The sequence below is a fragment of the Solanum tuberosum genome, unplaced genomic scaffold (assembly GCF_000226075.1).
Source record: "Solanum tuberosum cultivar DM 1-3 516 R44 unplaced genomic scaffold, SolTub_3.0 scf00162, whole genome shotgun sequence".
In the NCBI taxonomy this organism is placed as follows: Eukaryota; Viridiplantae; Streptophyta; class Magnoliopsida; order Solanales; family Solanaceae; genus Solanum; species Solanum tuberosum.
Window position 1 is genome coordinate 588,902 of NW_006239088.1, and position 27,734 is coordinate 616,635.

Consider the following 27,734-nt stretch of genomic DNA (forward strand, 5'->3'; position numbering starts at 1 on the left):
ACAGTAAAAGAAAGAGCATCAATATCCTAAAGTTACTGTAAGCAAAAATACAATGCAAATTTTCAATATCCTTGTGCAAAAGTGTACATGTGTTTTCTTGGGAAGCATAGATTTGGCATAGATGTACTTTATGTTATAAGCAGAAAATTATGCAACAAAATAAAGATGATCTGACAAAAGAAAACTACAACCCTGATATGGCAGTTCTTTTAAATGTGAACAGTCTGATGACCTTTCTAATACATAAAAGGCAACAGATGACAGCATTTCTCACTTGACTGCTAAAGTCAACTGTTTATCACTTATCTTACTTATAGAACTTTGTAGCTAACATCTAAATCACTCGAAATTTGTGTCCTAGAAGGCTATGGCTAGACATAATCTGGCATTTTTCTAATGCCTTGTACTAGCACAAAGTTGGGGAAAATTACTCTGGACTTAAATTTCATGAACAGACTAATTGGCATGATCACTAAAAGCATAAGGCTAATCGTTGTCAATTCTTCGTATTACAGCATTGCATTTTCAGCAGATGCAATAATAAGCTACTTTTGAATAAAAACAGACAGACTAATTGACATGGTCACCAATAGTGGCAGGCTAACGTTGTCATGTCTTCGTATTACAACAGTGCATCCTCAGCAGATGCAATCATAAGCTTATTTTGACCAAAAGCAGCACAAAATCAACTAGAACATTAATTAATTCCATGAAAACATTGACCATCCAGCTTACTACATTTTACATGCTTACTAGCCACTTTTATCACATTTTTGTCCCTTGTAACAATGAGGATATCTCCATCAAATGGAGATATTTCAAGCAGAGATTTGTTGGTAAACACGAAGCTAGACATTAAAAACAGAAGTACCATCCTTCTCACCTTTTTGAGCCTTCTGAACTCCCTTGTCGCTATTTTTCGCCTCCAAAGACATTGAATAGTAATAATATTGGAATGACGATGACGAAAAGCAGAGCGAATCTTGCACATTCTCCAATGTGCCTATGCAGTAGCAGAAAGAATATCAAACATTATCTTAGAACAATGTCTATTTTTGTTTGTTTTTTTTTCCTTTTCTTTTGGTGAGGGGACAAATACACAACTGTCATCCCATCTAAATAGTTCTAGTTTGAATTTTAAAGCACAAATTTATGAATGTATAAGATGTATCAGGTGGCAAAGGCATATACTCACCTGAATGATAGTAGCAGCCTTATTCTCCTTCCTATGTAAGAACTTCTGTCGGGCAGCAAAACCACGAGTGCAAGACTGTATCAGCAGTGCAGAAGCATAAAGTTGCAGATAAGCATTCCTCATGATCCACTGTCGCACGTATTTTTGGATTACGATCACAGCCGATGCTTCCCGCAGTGCAGCATATATATTACGAGCAATATAACCTGCAAAAAGAAGGTAATGTTTTCAAGCCTCATTTAGTGCTCAAACCAAATAAAGATGAAGGGAAAGCCACCTGACATTAGCATTAAAACACATAAAACATACAACTATAAGCAAATAAAAAATACACACAAGTCAAATCACACACTGTTGGAACCAGACTGGAGATTTATCTTTTTTTTCAGATATGATAAGTAGGATGTATAGTTTTCTCAGAGCCAATTACTAGGAAGAGATATATATTAGACCAACAATTACAATAAAAACACGATCTGAAGAAAAATCATGACAATCTATTTTGTTTTTAAACGGTAAAGGGTCAAAACTGCCCTTAAACTATGTGAAATTGAACAATAATACCCCAGTTAATAGTTTGGTCCAAAAATGCCTTTATTGTTACTTAATGGGTCAAAAAAAATTATTTTCCTGATAAAGATATTAGTATATTTTTTCGTTTAAAACATATTTTATTCCTAATAAAAATATTATTTTAAAAAAAAACATATTCTCGTTTCTTTTCTTTGAAAATCACTTTAATTAATAAATAAGTAGAAAATAATCTTTTTTTATTCTTAATCTCATTTTAACAATTAAAATAGAATCACTCCATGTAACTTTTTAACTGATAATATAGGTCAGATATATATATATATATATATATCATAATAACCCCATCATTAATTTTCATTTAGATAACGATAAAAAAATTCCTAATAAAATAGAAAATATTTTTATTTCTTAATCTTTTTCGAATTGAAGTGGGATAAACATATTCTAATTAAAAAATCTTCACAAGAAAAAAGAATGTGTCTAAAAAGAAAACAAAATATTTATTTGGAAAAAGGGCATTTTTAACCCCTTAAGTAACAATAGGGGCATTTTTGGACCAAACAATTGACAAGAAGGGGATTTTTAGACCAAACTATTAACTAAGAGCATTTTTGTTCAATTTCACATAGTTTAAGGGCATTTTTGACCCTTTTCTGTTTTTTAATAAAGCTGCTTCAATTAACAATATCAGAGCACATCACTTCATCTTTATCCAGGAAGAAATATGATACTAATTGTTGCATGTGTTCTCCTTAAACAGGACACTGAACAAGCGTGGAGAAACAAATCAGGTTGTGACTAGTAAATGATGCCCCTACTCAAGCTACAATACGACTGAATTTCACTTCAAAGGGAAAGCGGGAAAACAAATCAGGTTGACTAGAAAACGACTCAGCCCTTTAGCTGCATGTTGCTTCACTTAACAGTATGATCATAAGAGAAATATAGGAAAACAATATTATTGAATTGTTGTTGTCTACATTATTACAGAGAGGCCCTATTTCTAGCCAATAGACACCTTTACCAACTAGGACACTACAATACAATCAATTTCTAAGTAGGACACTACATACTATTCCTATTCTAAGTAGGATGGTATATACCTATTACTATTCTAACGCTCCCCCTCAAGCTAGTGCGTACAAATCATATGTACCTAGCTTGTTACAAATGTAATTAATATGAGAATCGATGAGGAGCTTGGTAAGATATTTGTGTGTTGATCACTCGACTTCACAAAATTGACAGTTAATCTCAATGTGCTTAGTCTTCTCATGAAATACTGGATTTGATGCATAATGCCGATAAAACACAGAGTGATAAATTACAGTGTTAAACTTCCCAAACCAAGCTTGCACAGACTGTTTCAAACCATAGAGTGACTAACACAATCGACATACAAGGCTACTAAACTCCCCCCCCCCCTCGAGCAACAAAATTAGGTGGTTGCTCCATATAGACTTCTTCACAATGCAACGGTCGCCGAAAGTGCTCAAAATCTAGTATAAAGTATATGGATCATGTTGGAATCAATAGACGAGTCGATATTAAACAAGAAAGTCACCAAAAAAACTGGCTGAAACATGCTCATACGCAGGAGTATTAGAATTGATAGTTGAAAGTGGCCACAATCTAAGAAATAAAATTATATGGGTAGGGTCGGAATGATGGCGTGACCCAACTGAAAAAGAGAAATTATATGGGTAGGGTCGGAATGATGGCACAAACCTACGCAAATCAGATTTGAGGAGTCACCGGAAAGACGAATGGAACTACGCAAATCAAATCTGAGTGTTGCAGAAGCCGAATATATAGAGAGTAATGAAATCACAACTGCTATATCTAAAGGTAGCTAATAAATAGTAGATGAGACAACAATAAAAAGAACACCAGGAATTAACGAGGTTCGGCAAACTTTTGTTTCTTTTGCCTACTCCTCGGACACAACCAACCAATATTTATTTCACTCCAAAAGAGTACAAGTGAAATACTACAAGAGAGAAAGAAATCAAATGCCTTTGAAGATGAGAAGGCAAGTGAGAGGTGTGTTACAAATGAATTAGGAACTACCTATTTATAGGAGTGAATTCTTCCTATTGATGTCATCCATGACATCACAATGTGTCAAAATGTCAAGATTTACCTTGTGAAACCATTTTATGGTTCACCTAAATTTCACCTACAAAAGATGTTATCTTGACTTTTGTATCAATGAAGAATTATCTTCCTAACTACCAAATCTTCACATTAATTCATCTTTGAATCTTGTCAAATTTAACACTGAGTCGTCACCAAAAAGACACACCGTGCTATGCAACTCAGATATGAGAAAGTAGTACAGAAAAATCAACGATACTACGCAAATTAAATATGAAAAGTAGTCCGGAGATATGCACGGTGCTACACAAATAAGATATGCAAAAAAGGTAGTCACCAGAAGGATGGCACGGTTCTACACAAATTAAATATGAAAAAATAGTCACCGGAAAGATGGCACGGTGCTACACAAACCAAATATGAAAAAGTAGTCACCGGAAAGATCGCACGATGCTACACAAATTATATATGAAAAAATAGTCACCGGAAAGATACACGGTGACCCAACTTTTACTAACATATTCATTGGCCGGACGGGCGATATATATGGGTAATAGTCGCCCGCCGGCAGCAGAAGCAATTTGATTGTTTACCAAGATCGTAGATGCTCTGATACCATGTGAGAAATATAGGAAAACAATATTATTGAATTGTTGTTGTCTACAGAGAGACTATTTCTAGACACTACAATAGACACCTTTTCCAACTAGGACACTGCAATACAATCCTTTTCTAAGTAGGACACTACATACTATTCCTATTACTATTACTATTCCTATTCTAAGTAGGATTGTATATACCTATTACTATTCTAACAAGGACACCATCAGTTTCCAACTTAACAAACTGTAGAATATTGGGAAATGCAAGATATGCTAATCCAGAAATCTGTCTGAGAGATATTATACTGAGAGAAAGGACCTCTGCAGGCTAATTATATCACCTAGGAAGATTACTCTTGTTTGCTTATTCCAATTACATTTGCATTTTTTTGCATGGTTTTGCCAAAAAACAGTTCGAATAACAAATGTAGGAAATCAAGAGAGCAAGAAAAGGTCTTGCAACCAAATTAAATTTCTGCGAGAACAAAACAGAGATTTGAATTTCCTCCTTCTAGAATTCCAGATATACTAGCATCAAGCAAAATGTTCACAGTATACACCGCAGTTTTTTATTTAATGATCCTGTTAACAAAAAAGAGTTAAACCAAAAAGTTATGAGAATCCTAAGAGGTGGCAAAGCCTGAGGTACATGTCAAACTAGATGAATATCAAGACTCGTAATATAGAACCAAAAATACATCAAAGATTACCTCTAAACAGACTTTTGCTCCCCGGAAAAAAAGAACCAAGAAGAAGTGGATAAGGGAAGACCAAAACCACAACTTTACTAGACTAGAAATTAACAATATACTTCCTCCGTCCCAATTTATGTGACGCTCTTTCCGTTTTAGTCAGTCCCAGAAAGAATTGAAACTTCTGTATATTAACAATTTAACTTTAAAATACATATTTTACCCTAAATGAGATGCCAGTTAGCCACACAAATATTTATGGTTTATTCAAGACAATCAATTTCAAAAGTCTTCATTTATTTCTTTAACTCTGTGCCTAGTCAAACACCTTCGCATAAGGTCTTCGTATAAAAGAGATGTTATCTCGTTCAATGAAAAATAGCAAGTTCAAACTAGGAATAGGTAGAGAGTAACATCATTCCTTTCTGATCTACAGATAGGTGCAGAAGCACACAAGCAAAGCAAACTATTGCAGCAGTAGTAGGCACGCAAATTACTATTATGGAAATCAGACAGCTATGCACTATTCTGGACAAAGTATAATTATGTGGTAAGACTTTATACTGAGAGAACGGACCTCTGCAGCAAGACTGTAGATGAATTGCAGCCATTCGATTTGAGATGAAGTCCCTGCGCGCAAGAAATGTCCGTAGCCGACTTTGTATTTGCTTGGCAGATAAGTCCAAAATCTCAGCTCTTCGTGAGTCTAAAATACCAATCTGGCCAGCCCGAAGGAATACTTTTGTTTTACCCAACTGCAGAAATGAAAACCATGACATTACTTCAAAAAACTCACAGCCGAAAATAACAAACTTAAATTTGCAACTGCTAGAGCATCAAATTTTGAAAGTTTGTGCTAAAGCTTATTACAGCAACCTGATAATTCCCAAGCTTGAGTTTCTGCAGTATTTTCTCTGTGATGGTTTTTTCATCATTACTGGACCACAGAAAAAAAGTTAAAGATCAAATAAAGTGTAATAAGATTCAAAATTGGCATACAGTGCCGGAGGGGACCAAAACAATATTGTTGTTTATAATGAAGGATAATGTTACTAAGACATTTAGCTGACATTCTTGTGCATCTTTAACTTTAGATTTACTTTAAAAAACAACTTAGTCCAGCATAATAACAACAATCAAATATTTCCTTCTTTTAACGGCATTGATTAGGACAAATATATAATGCCACCTGTAGATCTTTGAAAATAGAGGCTATCACACCAAAACATCTGCCAGAAAGAACTGATTATGGAAAAGGGTACTTCACAATATAAACCCAAAGGACGACAGCCATATCTCATTACCAAAAAGGAAAATTTCAAGATATTGATATACTGCAGATTGCAAAATCAGCTATATATTGATCATGTATGGACATACAACAGCTGAACAAAGTTGAGTAGCCATATGCTGCACCAATAGATGTTAATAAGCTTAATCTCATCATCCCACATTATTCTTAAGAAATTTTATGTTGACCTAGTTACTACTCCCTCTCTCCCTAATTACTTGTCCACTTTTGAATTGGCACACCTATTAAGAAAACAATAATTGACATAGAGAGTTTACCATTTTTACCCCTATTTATTATGAAATGGTGAATTAAAAACTTAAGATTTTCAAGAAGTTCTACCTTTTTCATAGTAATTAATTGAGGGTATATGTTACCCTGTGCGCACCCAAAAGGGTAGCGGCTGCGGGTTTCCCTTGTCATCAAAAAAATTAATTGAGGGTATAATAGGTAAAAATAATTTGTCCTTTCTTGATTTTTCAAAATGGACAAGTAATTAGGGACAGAAGGAGTATTAATCAAATCTACTTTCATGCTTCATACCAGCCTTTAAAAGAATCCAAACAGGGTCCTTTCTGTCCTACATTGAAGGTGACAACACCCTTTATTTTCGAATAGAAAACCAGATAACTAAAATACCAAAACACCAACTATTGCATGCTTCAATCTTGACGAACTAAGGCAGACCATAACACTGTCCAGTTCAGCAGTAAAATGCCCTTAGTAAGTGACAAATATTAAAGTGGGTGCCAAGCCAATGTTAGAAGATTGCCCAAACACAAAACCAAATTTCAATATATATTTGTTGCTCGGTTTACGAGCACACATGAAATTCTAAGGTGTATAGATGATTGGTAACACTTTGTGGGAAGTCATTGTTTGATTAAGTTTCTATTAATGCATATATGGGTTCTTAGTCTATAACAAATTAGTTCATCCATCTCAGTAGTGTTTAACTCAGCTTAGAGTTTTAGCTATTAATTTTATATAAGTTGTGGTAGAGAAAATAAACAGCAAAGGTTATATAAAGAGATCCTTTTATCAGTCACTCATTGAAGGGAAACTGACAATTTAATTTTTTTGTTTAACATAACTTGAGAAGGTAGCTTAATAGGTAAAACGTTACATCAAAAGTTTATTTTACTTCTTAAATGAATTTGAATCTTCCAGAAACATATGAAACTCGTAAAGAATAACATTATAACTGAAATGGTATCACATATTTTAGGATATAAAAAAATGACAAGTTTAGACAAAGGGAGTACTAATCATAAAAAATTGGTCCAAGCCAGTCAAAGTGGTTAACCTGGAAAGCAGAAAGATTTCAATTGTTTCACTGCACAAGGATTGTGGAACAAACACAAGTTCATAACAGAAGCAGCTAGTGTTCTGTAGAGTAGGGGATTGAGCCAGTAACATAAAGGCCTATACCTAGATACGCTCAATACCTACATATGTTAAAACAAGCTTTACACAAAAGCTGAGTGAACCACTGACATATTGATCCGAGCATTATCAGCTACCTACTTCCACTTTGTACCTGAGCAAGTATGTTTTTTCTTCATTTTTGGTTGGGACACAGCAATACGCAAGATAAACCAAACTCATAAAGGTTCATCTTCCCTCTCATATTTCATATGATCCATAACAGCAACATTACCAATGTAAAAGCTATATTAAATGTCTACTGTACTGCTTGTAAATCAGCAATGTAAGAAAAATTTTATACTAAGCACTTTCAGGTCTTTTCAAAAGATTCAACACATGAAACTTCTATCCTAAACTTTTCATACATTTTCTATGTTTGATGGTGTTCAACTTCTAGATAAAGTAATATTTTGTACTTACGTTTCTTGTTTTTCCACCTTTTGCTTTTTCCCCTCATATAGTTAATTATTTCCTCCAATAGTCAAAATAATTGACCCTAAGTCACGCCCCTTTGCCAGGTTAATTGCAATGTGTATGATAACTATGCCTACCAAAAAGGGCAAGCTGCAAAATGATATCCTTCTCAGACATAAGAAATCCTACTTTGGATAAACAGGCTCCCATTTGAATCTGAACTTTCAGCTGAATGGAGATTCAACTGGATACCATATCCCTCTTTCAGGTTAACTGCAATAACTTTGATAACTATGCCAAGCAAAAAGAACAAGCCACACAAAAGTTCCTCCTTACATAAGCCAGACATCGCAAATCACACTAGGATGAACAACTGCCATATTTATCTGAATTTTAATATTGTCACAGAACCAAACCAACTAGCAAAAAAAATTAAGTTGGTAGCTCTGCTAAACTAACCAATGAATTAATATGCATGTAGATGCTTGTTGGTCATAGTTGATGTTTCCAAGCATCCCATTACAAATCCAATGCAAGAAAACAGAAAAATACAAAACAAAAGAGGGGGTCAAATAATTTCACCAAAAGAAGTTATAATAATGACTAAAGCAATCCCACCTTCCATCCAACATGTCTAAAACAATCAGTCCAAATCGATCAATAAATTCATGGTAAGTTCTGCGTGTGGGATAACCCGCCAAACTTATGCGCACAGCCTCAAGAACACCCTGCAATGTATCAAATTACCGATAAATGAGAACATTGCATTCAATAGAAGGCACATGCACGGCCTTTTTATTTTCAAATGGTTAAGAAATGGACTTTGGGGAATGAAGGCTGCAGAAGAAAGCAATATATAAAGTCAGTTCCACAGAAGTTCGACACATCACTGCGCGACCCAATGGAAGAAAGAAACAAAACCGATTAAAGAAACCAATACGATAAAGAGACCCTAATTCACTCTATCACACTCTGGTCAAAGTGAATGAAATGTGTAACAAGAAGCATAACAAACATACATATGCATTGAAGCTTTTTCTTTGAAGGAACGTGGCTTCTCATTTCGAAACAAGGAAAGTAAAGAAGCTGAGGAGACTAATTTAAAGTGCCAAGGAAAGGATAGTATCGAAAGAGAAAATAAAAGCAAACTGCACTACTAACCAACAGTTCAAGAATTGAAATGAGTTAAATGAGAAAAGATAACCACGCGGGAAAAATTGCAAGCAGATATTAAAACCAGAAGCCCTACTAAAAAGAAAACAGGCCGGTAAATGATAGAGAAAACAATCCACCTATCCAATATCATTCCAAAATAGAATCAGAGAATAATAGGCAAATCATGAAGAACAATGAAAGAAAATTAAGCATGTGAAGTAAACAAAGAAGCAAGCATGAAACAAGGTCAGTTGTGCTGCCACACATTCCACTATATAATAACATATGCAAGAAACCAAGATTAAATAGCATAAAGCAACCTCCTTGAAAAATCAAAAATCATATCTTATCAGTAAGATGACTGAACTCTGAAGAGCCAAAATATTTGACATATGGCAATAAACAAATTCTAAATCAACTGACCCCGCAACGCAGTTGGTGCAGGATGCTGACATTCTCAAATTTTTGAGGCCGATTCAGAGAGTTTGGCTTCACACAACGAATATAGTGTGGTTCTGTTGTGCTGAGTGTCTCCATCAGAGCTTGAAGTTGTTGCTACAGAGAAGAAGAAGTGAGGGAAAACATAATCTAACAAATACATTATATACATATATATATATCTAATCTAACCTTTTGCAACAACAGCTGCTCAAGGTGGTACTTATGCACAACCTAGAACCAGCCTTCACACATAATCATTTAGTTGTGACTTTAAGCAGAAGATGATTACAAACCAATGCACCAGAAATTCAGAAAAAATGTACATCGCAAGGCCAAGATTGAAAGAATTGTGGAAGATAAAGTTCAAACCCTAAAGCTTTTTACAAACCAGAGTATGCCAATGACACTTTACAAGTAAATGCATGTGCTCTCATCTATAAAGCTGAAACAAATATCACTTTCTATAGATGTATACAACAATACAGAATATACAAGATGTATGCCCCCACCCATGTACACTTACATACACTCTATCAATTTACTACGAATCAACACAATATTCATATTACCCTCTACTTTAGCAACACATGCTCCATTTGTTTCAGCACTCTTAATCCTAAAGGCTACAAAATCCACTCTCTGAAAGATTTGACTGGCCAGAAATTTAAAGAAACACCATTCGACCTATCACTATCGTTTTACTCTTTAATTTTTAAATAAAGAGGTGATACTTAACACCAGAGTGTATCAACCATATTGGGGAGAAATTATGACACATTTAAGCTAAAAAGATGTCCAAACGCCCTGCATCAATGCAAGCAATCGATTTGTGTGAGTTCCGCCAAATGATGACAAGAAAACTTGTAAACTCTTAGCTTGTGATGTTAATTGATGTGCAAGAAAACAATCGCACATTAGAATAAGCTTCATACCTTAAACCGAGAAGCTACTGAAGAGAACTTGTATGATGACCTAGAAGATTCTTCTCCAAGGGAAGGAAAAAGATCAGCAATAAAAGGACACTTCGAAGAAGATAACAGATTACGGTGTTCTACCACAACATAATCACGATTTTTATCCAAAAATGTTTCTGTCTTGTATGTGACCTACAAAAAAAGCACTTAAACATGAGTAACAACTAACAATAGCAATCATTCTCTTCATGAACATAAACTGAGGTTACAAATGTCTCTTAGTTTGACATGCCTTGCCAGCATAATGTGAGATGGTAAAATCTGTTTCATAAAATTTTGCCTTCTCTAATCGTGGATGCCCCGGAAAATTCTGGAACAACTTATTTGTGAAAGTTTCATGTGTAGACTTTGGAAACATGCTGCAATGGTGAATACATCAAGATAAGGAGATGTTACACCCATGATTTCTAAAAGAGAATAAACTTCAGAAATTGCATAGACATATTCTATACCAAGCTTCATCCAGAAGAGCAATAACCCCAATAGGCTTCTGCAAAACAATTCAACATTGAGTAGGTCAAACGAAAAAGTCCAGCTTCACAGTGTAGATAGAGCAGTTCTTAAAGTGAATTGCGCAAAAAAGCAAACCGCGAAAAGCACAAAACACAACTAGGTTCCTGCGACTTGAAGCTCAATGTGTGAGTGAAGCACACAATTTACAGAAAATCAGAAACTACCAAACACGTGAATATAGTAATATAATAATCAAATTGCAATTAAAAATAATTTCAGCATTCAATATAAAATAATGTCATTAGTAATCTAACTTCTCATAGTTGTGATTCAATGAACCAACTGCTCACATTGAGATCACTTAGAACATCATAATTTAAAGCGCACACTTCTCTACAGCACATGGTTTCAACCATGAAGCTCGCTTTGCATTCTTTCATCACTTCAAGTGACTGAGTGACGGCTTTTAATAACGCTGGATAAAAGACAAATCAAAATGAAATAAACCAGAAAATCTTCTAATGGTGATTCAATTCACATTTCCGATATCAATCATGCTCTACATCTACATATTGTGTTTTAGAAGAAGGTAATTTAGTTACTTGAAAGAGTAAAAAAACAAAATGTGGTTGTTCAATCTAGTGCAGAAGCAGAACATCGACTCGTAGCGACTTGTGAGCTAGTTTGGATCAAACAGTTGCTCAAGGAATTAAAATTTGGAGAAATCAATCAGGTGGAACTTGTGTGTGATAATCGAGTGTCCCTTCATATTGCATCAAATCCGATATTTCAGGAGAGGACTAAGTACATCAAAATTGATTATCACTTCGTTAGAGAAAAGATACTCTCATGAGATATTGTTACGAAATTTGTAAAGTTAAGTAATCAGCTTGCAGATATTTTCACCAAGTCCCTCACTGACCCTCGTATTAGTTACATTTATCAAGATGCAGCAGGTTGATGGGGAGTGGTAGAATAGGAATAGGATTGTATAGTCTCCTACATGGAAAAGGATTATAATGTAGTGTTTATAAAAAGGGTTTAGTGTAATAATGTAGTCAACACAATTCAATAATAATCTCTCATTTGTTTCTCACAATAGTCAAGAAAGTTGCATTGCGGTAGAAGACACATTTTTAGAAGTAAATTATGCTCATACATGGATATGGTGCATCTGCAACTTACCATTGACATGACCTTAGATAGGAGGAGTATGGAGGTTGTATACAAGATAGAAGGTTAGTAGGTAGTTGAGAGGTGTTCTTTTTACTAGTGTTAGAATATGAATAAGAACAAGAAAAGTATATGCAATCCTACTTAGAATAGGAATATGAATAGGAATAATATATAGAATCTTACTTGAAAAAGGAGTATAATATAGTGTCCTAATTGGAAAAGGATACATCTTCAAATTCCTTCAAAGCATGCTCTGTTACAGATTCCCCAGATCTAATTCACAAACGTTTGGGACATCCGAATCTATCCAAACTCCAAAAGATGGTGCCTAGTTTGTCTAGTATATCCACATTAGATTGTGAGTCGTGTCAACTAGGGAAACACACTCGTGCTACATTTTCACGTAGTATTGAGGGTCGTTCAGAGTCTATTTTTTCATTAGTTCATTCTAATTTTTGGGGTCCTAGTAGAGTCAGTTCAACCTTAGGATTTTATTATTTTGTTAGTTCCATTGATGATTATTCAAGATGCACTTGGGTTTTCTTAATGAAAGATCGTTCTGAGTTATTAATCAATATTCAAATGTTTCTTTGTTGAAAAACAAAATTATTTTGGCATTTATATTTGTACTTTTCATAGTGATAATGCCTTAGAATACTTGTCCTCCTAATTTCAGGAGTTTGACTCACCAAGGCATTATTCACCAGACTACTTGTCCATACACCCTTCAACAGAACAGTATAGCAGAAAGGACGAACAGGCATCTCATTGAGACTGCTTATACTCTTCTCCTTGAATCCCATGTTCCGCTGCGATTTTGGGGAGATGCAATCCTTACATCTTGTTAGTTAATAAATAGAATGCCCTTGTCTTCTATTATGAATCAAGTTCCACATTCCATACTATTTCATCAGTCACATCTCTACTCTATCCCCCCTCGTGTCTTTAAGACTACATGCTTTGTTCATAACTTATCCCCAGGAAAAGATAAACTAGCCCCTCGTTCCCTCAAATGTGTCTTTCTTGGTTACTCTCGAGTTCAAAAAAAGGTATTATTGTTTTTCACATGATCTTCATTGATACCTTATGTCACCAATGTCACATTCTTTGACTCTCAACCTTACTATGCATCTTCTGATCATCCTGATGTATCTGAAGTCTTACCCATACCTCGGGTTTTACTTGTATCGACTTTTGAGGAATCAACGGTTACTTTTCCATCTCTTGTTGTAGTGCCACCACTCCTAACTTATCATCATCGTCCGCGTCCCGTACTAGTCCAAGATGATTTATGTCATGCACCAAACCCTTCTCCTACCGCAGACTCTCCTCCTCTTAGCCAATCGCTTGCACTTCAAAAAAGGTATATGATCCATTCGAAATGCTAACCCATATTGTACTTTCTTTAGTTATCATCGTCAGTACCCCAATCCCCATTATGCCATTGTATCATCTTTGTCCTTTATTTCCATTCCTAAGACTACAGGTGAAGCACTTTCTCATCCTAGATGGAGGCAGACCATGGTTGATACGATGTCTATTTTGCATACGAGTGGTACTTGGGAGTTTGTCTCCCTTCCTGCAGGTAAATCTACTGTTGGTTGTCGTTGGGTTTATGCAGTCAAAAGTGATTTAGGTTGATCGACTTAAGGCTCGCCTTGTTGCAAAGGGTATACTAAGATATTTGGGCCAGATTATAGTGACATTTTTGCTCCCATGGCTAAAATAGCATTTGTCAGTCTTTTTCTATCTATGGTTGACATTCGTCATTGGCCTCTTCATCAGTTGGACATTAAGAATGTTTTTCTTCATGATGATCTTGAGGAAGAAGTCTATATGGTTTTGTTGCTCGGGGAGAGTCTAGTAGCCTTATATGTTGATTGTGTAGGCCACTCTATGGTCTAGAACAGACTCCTCGAGCCTAGTATGGGAAGTTCATTCAGCAGTTTAGCATGACTCGTAGAGCAGCTGATCACTCTGTGTTTTATCGACATTTTGTACCGAATCGATGTATTTATTTGGTTGTTTACGTTGATGATATTGCTATCACGGGCAATGATCAAGATGGTATCACTAATTTGAAGCAACATCTCTTTAAGCATTTCAAGAATAAAGACCTTGGCAGATTGAAGTATTTTCTAGGCATTGAGGTTGCTCAATCTAGATCAGGTATTGTTATTTCTCAACGCAAGTGTGCCTTAGATATTCTTGAGGAGACAGGAATGATGGGATGTAGACCCATTGACACTCTTATGGATCCGAATGTTAAACTCCCTCCTGGACAGGGGCAACCACTCAGTAATCCTAAAAGGTATAGACGGCTTGTTGGAAAGTTGAATTATCTCACAGTGACTATACCTGATCTCTTTTCCTTCGAGTGTTGTAAGTCAGTTAATGACTTCCCCTTGTGATAGTCATTGGGATGCAATTGTTCGTATTTTGCGATATATAAAGTCAGCTCCTGGTAAATTATGCTTGTACATCAGGAAAAGACGCATGTTCAGAAGTAAATTATTCCCATACATCTGTTAGAATTTGAACATAGTGAACCTTCAAGTTAATAAATACATGTGATACTAGCAAGCAACAACATATCAAGTGTAATTCCATAGGTATGGTCTGGGCAGGGTAAAGTGTACACAAACATTACCCTTACCTCATGAAGGTAGCCAGGTAACATGTTATTTCCAAAAGACCCTCGGCTCAAGTAAGGCATATCAAAGCAGTTTGAAAAAGAAAAGTACAAAAGTAAAGAGGACATAGTAAATAATAGGGAAAGCATTACATAGCATTCAGAAAATAAGAACCAGTAACAATAGCCAAATAATTCAATAACCAAAGCACAAGAACAATCGGTAATAACAAAACTTGTAGGACAAGAAACTACAAGAAAATCCCAATTAATGAACAGTTAGTTTTGAAGTTCACCATCCAAACTAAGTACCACACCAAGTGGCAAATGACATATTGTGGGAGATACAAACACAAAGTATCATGGTTGTATCTCTTCAACAAAATCTTATTTAGCTTAAAATTTCCCGTGAGTGATAAGACGTATACACTGTGATAATCGAGTAATGCAAATTCATAACAAAACCAAAGAAATTTAGCACATCCAAGTTTGCATGCTTTCTTACATGAATATGTGGTATAAAACGTTTAACGTACAGTGTCAGCTGACAACTTTACACAAAAACTCATTGTCCTTGCAGTAGGTTGCAACTTAAGATTACGCAAATCAATTTGAAGTTCTCAACCACATGACAAGATTAATCTACTTGTATACCAAAACATTCTGATAGAGTTGCATACGTTGTTCCATTTGTCACATCACCAAATTGATAGTAGAGTCTACTATAGAAGTAAAAAATTGCATGCAGGAAATTTTCTGTAAAACAGATCATGAGGAGAAAAGTGTGGAACCTTTTCTATTAGATCCAAAACATCTTGGTTGTCTATAAATTCAATGTAACTCCAATTGATCGCCTCTTTCTGATATTCTTCTTGCTCCATCTTGAATACATGCTAAGATTTAACAGGATAGATATAAATAAGTAAAGGGTGAAAGAAGAAAAACTGAAATCAACAAGGCAGAATAGCAAGCTTGTACTAAGAATCATAAGATCTCCAGTTCTTTTATTAGAAGGATAATTCATCCTAGACCAGTACAACTTACCTCATTAAAATGTTGCTGAAGCTTTTCATTTGCAAAATTGATGCAGAATTGCTCAAAGCTGTACATTGCATAGTGCAGATAAATCAGTTATTGGAATGTTCAGGTACCAATTTCCAGTTATCGCAATGTTTGGAGACCAAGATCCTTCTCAAAAGTAAAGCTATGAGAAGCATCCCAGATATCCCAATCAAAAGTTATAACAAATCACAGGAATCTAAAACATTGAGTTTAAAACACAAACATGAATTGCCCACGAGATGCATTTGGTAACATAAAAGACTGAATATTACTGCTAATTGAGTTGGTAAGATGACGTGAATAGAAACTTGCAGCAGAATAGCCTCAGGATAACTGAATATCATCACCAAATCCAAGTGTATGAAGTCAACCTGACTTTTTACTGGATACACTGGTTTCAATGTTCATACAGAAAATCAGGGTCACGATGTGAACAGAGTGTTCATATCATATTTGATGACAGTGTTCAAAACAAAATTGGTATTTCTGCTTGGTAATCTCACAACAGCAAAGATTGGGTGATTGAGTGTCATTTGTAGAGAATCATATTATGCTGTGAATCTCTACGTCTTCGCATACTGCTTATATACGGGAGATTTTCCCATTCTTAATCAAATAACATTCTTTGTCAAAACAAAAAAAATCTCACAACAGTGAAAAGAGTCTGAAAATTGGAACAACTGCTGTGAAGCATAGCCCAAACATTCTTCTTCCATAAGAAAGAAGGCTCTACTAATGAGAAGGTAGAGGACGATCTACTGAAACTAGGGGACGTTCGGTAGAGTGTGTAAGAATAGTATTGAATGAGGTGTATTAGTAATGTTGGGATTAGTAATGCTGGGATTATTTCTTATCCATTGTTTGGTTTGGTGTATCAAGGATACGTTTGTCTTTAACCCCATGCTTATCCTTGTATTAATAACCCTTGTATTGCTCATATCATGGTTTGGTATGTATTAGTTATACACCCTATTCAGTTATAGGGTGTATAAGTAATACATGTATTAGTTATACATAGGCTGAAAATCCTATCAAATAAAGAATTAAATAGTACCATGACTAATGCATGTACTCCCTTCGTATCATTTTATGTGGCACTGTTTGACTAGGCACGGTGTTTAAGCAAAAAAAAAGGAAGACATTTGAAACTTGTGGTCTAAAACAATCCTTAGATACTTGTGTGGTTGTAAATCATTTCATCAAGGATAAAAGGGAATTTTAAAGTTCAATTATTTCTAATTGTAGTGGCATGACATTCTTTTTGGGACGGACTAAAAAGGAAAGGGTGTCACATGAAATGGGACGGAGGGAGTGTTATTTTTCCTAATATATCCCACCAAACGACCCCTAAATGATCGAAAGTTGCAAAAACGAAAGCATAGATTTTTCGATGTCCTTTGAGACTAGTAAGGATTAAATTCACTACAAGAGATATGGCCTTGCCCCATGCAGGAGATCAGAAAAGACTCCATTCACACATGGTGCACAAAAAGTAATTTGATTTTAGAATGTCCCAAATATTCACCAAGTACCCAATAACAAGGCAAATGAAGCACATGTCTGGAAAACATTGACATTCCTAACGCTACACACTATTACCTAAGCCCATATGTTTAACAACTAGAACCTAGTCAAGTGAAGATAGAACCAGTAAGCTCCCCTGGGAAATCCACACTGCTCCAGCTAGAAACCTCTTGCAAAAGGATAGATGGAACTGGGGCACCTTAAATTCTCGCAAATGATGCACCAAGGTTTTAGGGTGGTATGGTCTTTTTCAACTGTATCAAGTGATTCATGTCAAGCATGTTGTTAGAATATGAATAGGTTTATACAATCCTATTAGAATAGGAATAGGAATAGAAATAGAAATAGAAATAGGAATATTAAATAGTATCCTACTTGGTAAAGGATTGTATTCTAGGTTCTATAAATAGGGTCTCAATGTAATAATGCAAACAACAACAATTCAATAATATTCTTTTCCTATATTTCTCACATGGTATCAAAGCCTCTGCGATTTTGGTAGAAAATCAAAGAGCTTCCGCTACCGGCGGGTGGCTATTACTCATATATGTTGCTCGTCTGGCCAATGATTATGTTAGCAAAAGTTGGGTCATCATGTATCTTTCATGTGACTACTTTCTCATATCTAATTTGTGTAGCACCGTGTCATCATTCCGGTGACTACTTTCTTTTATCTAATTTATGTAGCACCGTGCCATCTTTCCGGTGACTACTTTTTCATATTTAATTTGTGTAGCACCGTGCCATCCTTCCTGTGACTATCTTTTTCATATTTAATTTGTGTAACACCGTGCCATCCTTCGGTGACTACTTTTAATTTTTCATATCTGGTTTATGTAGCACCGTGCCATCCTTCCGGTGACTATCTTTTTTTGCATATCTGATTTGCGTAGCACAGTGCATCTCTCCGAACTACTTTTCATATTTAATTTGTGTAGTACTGTGGATTTTTCCAAACTACTTTCTCATAACTGAGTAGCATAGCATCATGTGTCTTTTCACTGACTCCTCAGATTTGATTTGCATAGTTCCATTCGTCTTTCCGATTACTCCTCAAATCTAATTTGCATAGGGTTGTGCCATCATTCCAACCCTACCTGTATAATTTCTCTTTTTTAGTAGGATTGTGTCATCATTCTAATCCCACCTATATTATTTCTCTTTTTCAATAGGGTCGTGCCATCAATCCGACCTTTCCTATATAATTTCTATTTTCTAGTTGGGTCGTGACATCATTTCGACCCTACCCATATAATATTATTTGTTAGATTGTGATCACTTTCAACCATCAAATCTAATACTCCAACGTATGAGCATGTTCCGACCAATTTTTTCGGTAACTTTCTTGTTTAATATCGACTCACTATTGATTCCAATATGATCCATATACTTTATACCAGATTTTGAGCACTTTGTTGCTCAGGGGGAGTTTAGTAGCCATGTATGTTGATTACGTAAGTCACTCTATGGTTTGAAACAGTCTTTGCAAGCTTGGTTTGGGATGTTCCAACACTATAATTTTAGCACTCCGTGTTTTATCGGCATTATGCATCAAATTCAGTATTTCATGAGAAGACCAAGCACATTGAGATTGATTGTCAATTTTGTGAAGTCGAGTGATCAACTTGCAGATATCTCACCATGCCCCTCATCGATCCTCGTATTAATTACATTTGTAACAAGCTAGGTACATGAATTGTATGCACTATCTTGAGGGGGAGTGTTAGAATATGAATAGGTTTATACAATCTTATTAGAATAGGAATAGGTTTAGACAATCCTATTAGAATAGGAATAGGAATAGAAATAGAAATAGAAATAGGAATACTAAATAGTATCCTACTTGGTAAAGGATTGTATTCTAGATTCTATAAATAGGGTCTCAATGTAATAATGTAAACCACAACAATTCAATAATATTCTTTTCCTATATTTCTCACACATGTCACAAACTCAAAAACAATGGCCAAACAATTCCCAGCACCCTTCTTAATTTATTTATTTCTTTATTGTTGTAGTGGTCACATTCAATAGACAATGCACAAGACTGTCGATTGCTTGCTGCTAGGTTGGTTTTTGTACAATGGAAGAAAATCGAAAATCTGGGAAGCTATTCACATTTGCCTAGTCTAACAAATCTAGTTGGACTCATGGCCTGGTTTTCATGAACTCTCTCCAGATGGAAGAAAGATAGATTTTTAAAACACCGTAGTAACTATTGTCAACTTTTGGTGACAGATAGGCTATCTTCTGCAGGGCGATGCTTCTGACGGAATTTCTCCTAAGTTCAGAAAAAATCACTCATTTATCTCCAATGTATGAACCCCATATTCAGGGGAAGAAAACTCAATCAAACAGGTCACCATGCGTCAATTTTTGGTGACTTTCTAGGGTTGTTTTGTGTCAACCCCATATACGTCGATATTTGTGTAGCACCATGCCATCTTTTCAGTGACTACTTTCTTATATCTAATTTGTGTAGCACCGCGCCATCTTTTCGGTAACTACTCTTTTATATTTAATTTGTGTAGCACCGTGCCATCTTTCCGGTGACTACTTTTTCACAATTAATTTTGTAGCACCGTGCCATCATTCGGGTGACTACTTCTCATATCTGATTTGTGTAGCATCGTGCCATCATTCTGGTAACTACTTTCTCATATCTTATATGTGTAGCACCGTGCCATCCTTCCAGTGACTACTTTTTCATATTTAATTGTTGTGGCACCGTGCATCATTCTGGTGACTACTTTCTTATATCTTATATGTGTAGCACAATGCCATCCTTCCGGTGATTACTTTTTCATATTTAATTTGTATAGCACCATGCCATCCTTCTGGTGACTACTTTATTTCATATCTGATTTGCATAGCACCGTGCATCTTTTCGAACTACTCCTTCATATTTAATTTGCATAGTACCATGGGCTACTTTATTTCATATCCGAGTACCGTGGGATTTTTCCGAACTACTTTCTCATAACTGAGCTGCATAGCACTGTGTCGTTTCAGTGACTCCTCATATTTGATTTGCATAGTTCCATTCGTTTTTCTCGTGACTCCTCAAATCTGATTTGCGTAGGGTTGTGCCATCATTCTAATCTTACCCGTATAACTCTCTTTCTCAGTTAGATCGTGCCATCATTCCAACCCTACCCGTATAATTTTATTTTTCAAATTGTGACCACTTCCCACCATCAAATTTAATACTTCGGCATATGAGCATGTTTAGATTTTGAGCACTTCCGACAACCACTGCATTGTGAAGAAATCTATATGGAGCAACCACCTAATTTTGTTACTCAGGAGGAGTTTAGTAGCCTTGTATGTCGATTACGTAAGTCACTCCATGGTCTGAAATAGTCTTTGCAAGCTTGATTTGGGAAGTTCAACACTGTAATTTTATCACTCCTTGTTTTATCAACACTATGCATCAAATTCAGTATTTCATGAGAAGACCAAGTTCATTGAGATTGACTAACATTATACATCAAATTCAGGATTTCATGAGAAGACTAAGCACATTGATATTGACTATCAATTTTGTGAAGTAGAGTGATCAACTTGCAGATATCTCACCAAACTCCTCATCGGTCATCATATTAATTACATTTGTAACAAGCTAGATACATATGATTTGTATGCACTAGCTTGAGGGGGAGTGTTAGAATAGTAATAGGTATATACAATTCTACTTAGAATAGGAATAGGATTAGTATATAGTGTCCTACTTAGAAAAGGATTGTATTGTAGTGTCCTAGTTGGAAAAGGTGTCTATTGTAGCGTTTATAAATAGGGGTCTCTCTATAATAATGTAGAGACAACAATTCAATAATATTCTTTTTCTATATTTCTCACATATAATTAGAATGATTTTAGGCCAAAAACAGCAAGAAAGACCCAAAAGATGGATTGGAGTGCAAAGCAAAGTGTCTCGGACTAAATTGCAGCCAATTGGACTGCAACAGAGGAGTTAGTGGGGCGAGGCGGCCTACCGCGCATTGGGCCTCACCCGCACCTGTTCAAAGCGAAGATTCAAAGACTTGATTTTCTTGCGATGATTTTGCAATGCACGAAGGAGGCAAGAGTTTGAGATAGACCCCGCATTGCAACCGCGTGAGCCACACGATGGGATCCACACCGCAACCACTCTGTTAACCTAACTAAAGTTGACCAAGTCAAAGCAAAGTTCAATCGAGGTTAGGATTTCGACCTTATTGTTATATATATGTCATTAAGACAATGTTTTAAGGGTTAGAAATTAATCCTAAGAATTAGATATTGTTAGTAGAAGTTAGGGATTACTCATAGCATAGAAGATTCATTATTCTTCAGTTTTTAGGATTTAATTATAGTGTCTTTATAGATTGTTGTGGAATGAACATGATACTCTGGCAAGAGTTGCATTAATCAAAGGTGTTGTTTACTTTCTTTTACATTAATATTCTTTAGTAGTTTAAATTATAATAGTTATTATTTACAGCTAGATATGAGTAGCTAAACTCATAACTAGGCGTATGGAATTTAGAGTAGGAATGACGATAATAGATTCTTTACACTAAAATCTTCTCAGGAAGGGTTGATCCTTGTGTATTAAGGTTCTTTTGTAAAGATTGTTTTTAAATGGTTGCAAACATAAAGAACTTGTATGTAATCTGACTTGCTTGACAAAAGAAATTAAGGTTAGGAAAAAGGATCATTAATAGGGATTTGGAGTTTTCAATCTCCATATAATAGTTTGAGCTAGAGATAGAATAGCTAACCTGAAGCTTTTGGTGAATGGACAAATTAATTTGACACCCAAGTGCTAGCAAGGACATAGGGTGATATTCTCTTAATTGGGCCGAGAGATTTTAGGAGACATAGTTTCGTCAGTTTTGCAATGAAGAGGAACAAAAATGGTTGCTTTCCAATCAAACGCTTGGAAGTTTTCGTGTCCCTCAAAAGTCTAAAGAGAACTTTACTCTACTGGAGAGAATCGTTAATTGTCAGTCATATACAATAATTTAGTTGGAACTTGGAACTATTTATTGTTACAATTGTATGTTTCTTCACTTCTTAATACACCAAGCATATTTTCCCTCAATTAGTTTTTTTTTTATTTTTTCATTTAATGTGCAGTGGATATTTGTTCTAATTGTGTGTTTCTTCTTTTACAGGCTAAATTTATTTAAAAAGAATTAACTGAAACTCTATTATCTTTAGTCAAATAAAAAGTTTCCTAACTAATGGAATTCCAAGTGTGTATTTGTTTTGTTTCTTCTTTAGATACAATGCATATTTATTCTAATTGTGTATTTTTCTTTATCTAGCCAAATCTATAGAAAAGAAACTTGGCTACACCACATGTTTTTAGCCATCTAAAAGGGTTTTACCCGAAATAATGGAGATTCAACTTATTTTTCTTTTTATTTCATATTTAGATGCAAAGACCATTTATTACAACTGTGTACTTTTTCTTTTCGAGAAATATCTGCAAATCAAAATTTAGCGCTTTATTATTTTACGCCAAATACAAGTTCAAAACAGTAAATATTCATTTGTGTATTTCTTTTTATTTCATCTTTTTTTATGACTGTGGTGTTCGGGCTAGCTTTCGTGCGCCTCACTAATTCTACGTGATCCCTACCACCTACCACCAACAACAGGTACCAGGTAACTTTGTCCACCAATGATAGGCTAGATAGGAAGAATCACCTAGTGATTTTTGTCTCCGGTTTCTTATTATTTCATCTTTAATGCAATGAACTGGCATTTCCTCTTTATCGGGCCAAAAAAGAAAGAATTTGGGTGACACTCCATTATGTTTAGTCAAATAAAAAGATTAGCTTAAACAATGGAATTCCAAACAGGTTTTTACAAATTTGTCCCCAGGAAATGATCCTAAACATTAATGAATAAAGCTCATCTTGTCTAAGACAACCATAACCACCCATCTTGTTCATCACTTCATTTTGTAAAGGGACATGTCAAAGTGTGAAATTCTAATGCTACAAACCTTATTCTTCTACCTAATTTCTAAGCGTATCGAAGTCCTGGGACTCCATTGCGGCATTAAGTAAGGAGTTGGAAAAAAGTTTACCCGCATTGGCATTTCTAAGAAAATGAAAGACTTTGAAAGAAGGCTTGTCTATCCCCTTAGAAGAATAAGGGTCGTAGGGATAGGACTAATAAAGTCAAGCCTTATCTTAATCTTGCAAGTCTGTTTGTGTGCATGTCTGCTTTCTTGTTCTCAAGACGGCTTTTCAACGCATTACCTAGTTGAATAACTTATCTTAGTCTGCTTTTTAGGTTCTTGCACCTTATCCACCTTATTGAGGTTGGAATGTGATATTTGCCTTCTTATCCAAATCTATCAACACTTTCTCATCTCGTGCAAAGCGCTAACTATCTGAAAGAGGGTACGGAGTTGATCCTCAAACCATAAGGATGCAGCTCATCCTTGGTGAAAGAGAGCACAAATAGTAAATCAAAACTTCAACCCTCATGGCTCCAATTTCTGATTTCCTTATTCTTAAGTTTCCTAGCTTCTATAATTTGTAACTCCATTTAGCCAAAATTCTCTTTGGGTTCCTTTCTTCTTCAAAAATTGGAGGCCTTTAGCCCTTTACCACCATGATTTTTGTGGATTCTACAAGTGTGATAAATAATCAAAAAGCACTGAATTTTCACGACAATCTTATATGTTAGTAAAGACGCCAGAAACTGTTTTTTCTTCTCTCTTTTTTTTGGGTCACTCAAACATTTAGTCCATAGAGCCTAAAATGAAGCAAAAGACATAACCCATATGGGTTTTGACGCGAAATGCAAAAATTCTCCAACTTTAAACACATATTGACTGCACATGATAGGCTAATTGGTTTCAAACTCATAGCTTGTGGAAAGAACCAACTCAACAAACAAGCCACTATATTGTGGACCAAACAGGAAGACAATACTCAGAGGCTAAAGTGATTAGATATTTCCAAAATAACTTCAAGACTTTGCCATTTATGAACATCCAATAACTTCTCAACCTCTCATCTCCAATTTACGCTGAAAACTGTTGATGTAATACCAGATTAATTAAAGATTTTTCATAGCCAACTATCATGCTATTCTAAAACATTATTTGTAGAACAATTTCAATCATTGTCAGGAAGCTCGTGTACTTATCAAAATTCAATTAAGCCTCCAGTAAAGCATTTATAGCATTCCAATAAAGGCTTGTGATCTCACATCTAAAATACAAATCACTTCTCTTAGGTGCTAAACATCGACCAAGCTCAACAATGGATTGCCTTCCATATATTTCATAACATGTTTTTCCCGAAAATATGTGCATGTCCTTTACCAGCTGTGAAGAAGCATATGTCTACAATCTTGAGCTCTTATCTTTTACCCAATGAGTAACTTAAGTTGACATTGCACAACTACAGAAGGCTCAAATTTCACAATAACAGCAGTAAAGAGGATGCAATGTTGAAAAGTGAGGCTTGAGAGAAATAATTGATCCACGGCTTCTGGGTGTCTATTTACGAATCTGATTCTAGAAGGGCTCCCAATAACCTTTATTTCCACCTTTAAGTAACACAGCAATCTGTTATGTTCGCTATATTACATTATGTTTCAAAAGAATACAATAGGCAAAAACAATAACATGTAACTAACCTGTTCTGCTTAAAGCATTCAAATCCATATATATCCAAAACTCCAATTTGTATCAGGGAATCAGGATCTTGCCCAACAGATCTGTTGATTTTTTCAACTAACCTGAAACAAGCAAGCGATGTACAATACTCTTATATAATCAACTTATATAAGTAGAACATTGACTATTGGATGCCATAAAGGATTTTGGGTTACCAATCGAATAATTGGGCATAAACAGTTTTCGCTAAAGTATCACGTCCTGCAACAGCAGCACCACAATCAAGAGCCTTAATGATGATTCCTTCGTAAGTTTGAATTGATCTTGTACAAAGTGTGGTCACCAACAGTTGAACGTCACACCTTAAAGAAAGAGGAATTGGGGATCAGTTGGACTGTCAAGACGTTAAGTAAAACAGGAAACTTAACACCCTTATAAAGCAATACGACAGAGCTTGAAAGGTTTCAAATAATATCAATACTGAAGTCCCAAGACAAGAAATGTAAAGAAGGTAAAGATAAACAGAAGTCAGCAATCCCTCAAGGCGGTACAAATACCACTAAATCCAAGCATGGTGAATAAGAGAGACCAGTCTTACAGTTCAACAAAACTCCAGTTACCTACCCTCTTTTTGAGAGTTCTGAGTTTGAATCTTCACGTCCCCTAGGCTACATTTTTTAAAATATTAAATTTTTATCAAGCAAAAGTTAAAATAAAAACCCATAAATTAGTCCTATCCTATAAGACAACATACACAGTGCTATCCTTTCCTAAATATTTTTCTAAGATGTCTTAAAATCAGGAATAATGCCAATACAGAACAGAAAGCAAGAAAAAAAAATGAAAAGCTATTGCAATAACTATTGAAGATGACATATTGATTATAACGAATTGCCAACTACATAAAACAGAGAGACATATTGAGTGTACCGCAACCATTTCACCGATACAAACTGTACAAATCAAAATTGAGTAATGAACATTATTCTAAGATAAAAAAAGCATCGTTCGCTAAGAGCCGAAGAAGCTTAAGAGAGCGGGCAATATATAATTATTTGTCAAGGGAGAAAGATCATCAAAGAGATGATAAAGGACGTGATAATCATTCATCAACCAGCAAAATCATCAGCAAATCAGAGAAACAAAAAGCTTAAATGTGTTGCCAGGAAGAGGAGGAGGAGAAGAAAAACTTACTTAAAAAGCTTAGCAGCCATCTGTAAATGAGACCTAGACTTTTCATCTTTTATAACTGATGAATCATGTTCTTTGCCCGGAGAGAATTCTATGTTTCCTAGATGTAGAATGGCTGCCAATGTACGAAATATTGCTTCCTGGTATTAAAAGAACGATGCAATGTAGTAATTAGTGATGTAGAATAGGAATGCTACTAAATACAGAAATACTGATTAGGATAACAAACTACAGTTGCAGAACCTGTTCCTCCTGACTAATTCCAACAATATCCATAGCTCTCCTTGTCTTGGTGTACTCCTCAGCATTGCTAACTCCATCTAGCTCATAGGTTTTGCTCTGGTTCAAGTAGTGAAAGTCACTAGGATGACCCAGCTTGTATTTCTCAGCATCCTGAAGAAGTAAGAACATAGAAATGAAATAACCTTAAACTTTCTCTGATGGTCAAATCGCATAAATTGGCCACTTAGAACAATTTAAATGTGCACATCAATGTCACCACATTGAAGTTAATACACTCACAAGGAAAAGAATATTAGAACACACATTTCACCTAGGACATAAAGAATATCATGAATTAAACATCATAACTGAGCACACGGAGGGTAGAAAATACCATTCCAGATGCACATAATTGATAAAAGCAGTGATAATTCCTCTCTGGATCTGTTAGCTGAACAACACGAGATCTCTCCAGAAGATAAGTCCGAATTGCAGCTCCAGATATTCTACCACTTGCATCAAATTGGATCTCAACAAACTTGCCAAAACGACTGCAAGAAACAAGGATTAGAGGCATTAATCATAATTCAATAGACCTCAAGAACAATTTCCCCATGTTCGATATCACTTTACTGAATAAGTATGAGTTCAAAGATTCCAACAAACTAGAAATAACCAGTTTCATTGTAAGAAGGTGAAAGACAAGACAAGCAGAGATTCCATATAAAGGACAAAACAATGCTCTTAAAAAAGACTACAAAACCACCTTCCCTGCTGAAATAATGAACATCACTGATTGCATCAAACGATACATGTTAGCAAGACCACCATTAGTAGTTGAAAACACACCTTGAATTGTCATTCCTAATAGTACGTGCATTGCCAAAGGCCTCCAGCAATGGGTTAGACTAGACCAAAAATGAAAAAGGATTAAGAATTAGCAACATAAACTTTTTGAACTGTAAAATAATCAACCAAATTCAATCATCAATGGAACTTGCAAAAAAAAAAAAAAAAAAAA

The 27,734-nt window shown here is 35.3% G+C and overlaps 1 protein-coding gene across 1 annotated transcript in view; it reads right to left on the reverse strand.

Moving 5' to 3' along the window:
• The window catches only part of LOC102595570 (myosin-15), a 53,606-nt gene that overhangs the window by 19,968 nt on the left and 5,904 nt on the right, over nucleotides 1-27,734 (reverse strand). The window contains exons 5-21 of the mRNA XM_006353787.2: nucleotides 27,563-27,621; nucleotides 27,108-27,264; nucleotides 26,735-26,884; nucleotides 26,495-26,631; nucleotides 25,516-25,662; nucleotides 25,321-25,422; nucleotides 16,129-16,186; nucleotides 15,876-15,977; nucleotides 11,276-11,313; nucleotides 11,056-11,182; nucleotides 10,782-10,955; nucleotides 9,832-9,963; nucleotides 8,872-8,981; nucleotides 5,997-6,057; nucleotides 5,698-5,875; nucleotides 1,196-1,401; nucleotides 884-1,003 (exon numbers count right to left, since the gene is read on the reverse strand). Of these exons, the coding sequence (XP_006353849.1) occupies nucleotides 884-1,003; nucleotides 1,196-1,401; nucleotides 5,698-5,875; nucleotides 5,997-6,057; nucleotides 8,872-8,981; nucleotides 9,832-9,963; nucleotides 10,782-10,955; nucleotides 11,056-11,182; nucleotides 11,276-11,313; nucleotides 15,876-15,977; nucleotides 16,129-16,186; nucleotides 25,321-25,422; nucleotides 25,516-25,662; nucleotides 26,495-26,631; nucleotides 26,735-26,884; nucleotides 27,108-27,264; nucleotides 27,563-27,621 (2,058 nt within the window). The remainder of the gene's footprint in view (nucleotides 1-883; nucleotides 1,004-1,195; nucleotides 1,402-5,697; nucleotides 5,876-5,996; nucleotides 6,058-8,871; nucleotides 8,982-9,831; nucleotides 9,964-10,781; nucleotides 10,956-11,055; nucleotides 11,183-11,275; nucleotides 11,314-15,875; nucleotides 15,978-16,128; nucleotides 16,187-25,320; nucleotides 25,423-25,515; nucleotides 25,663-26,494; nucleotides 26,632-26,734; nucleotides 26,885-27,107; nucleotides 27,265-27,562; nucleotides 27,622-27,734) is intronic.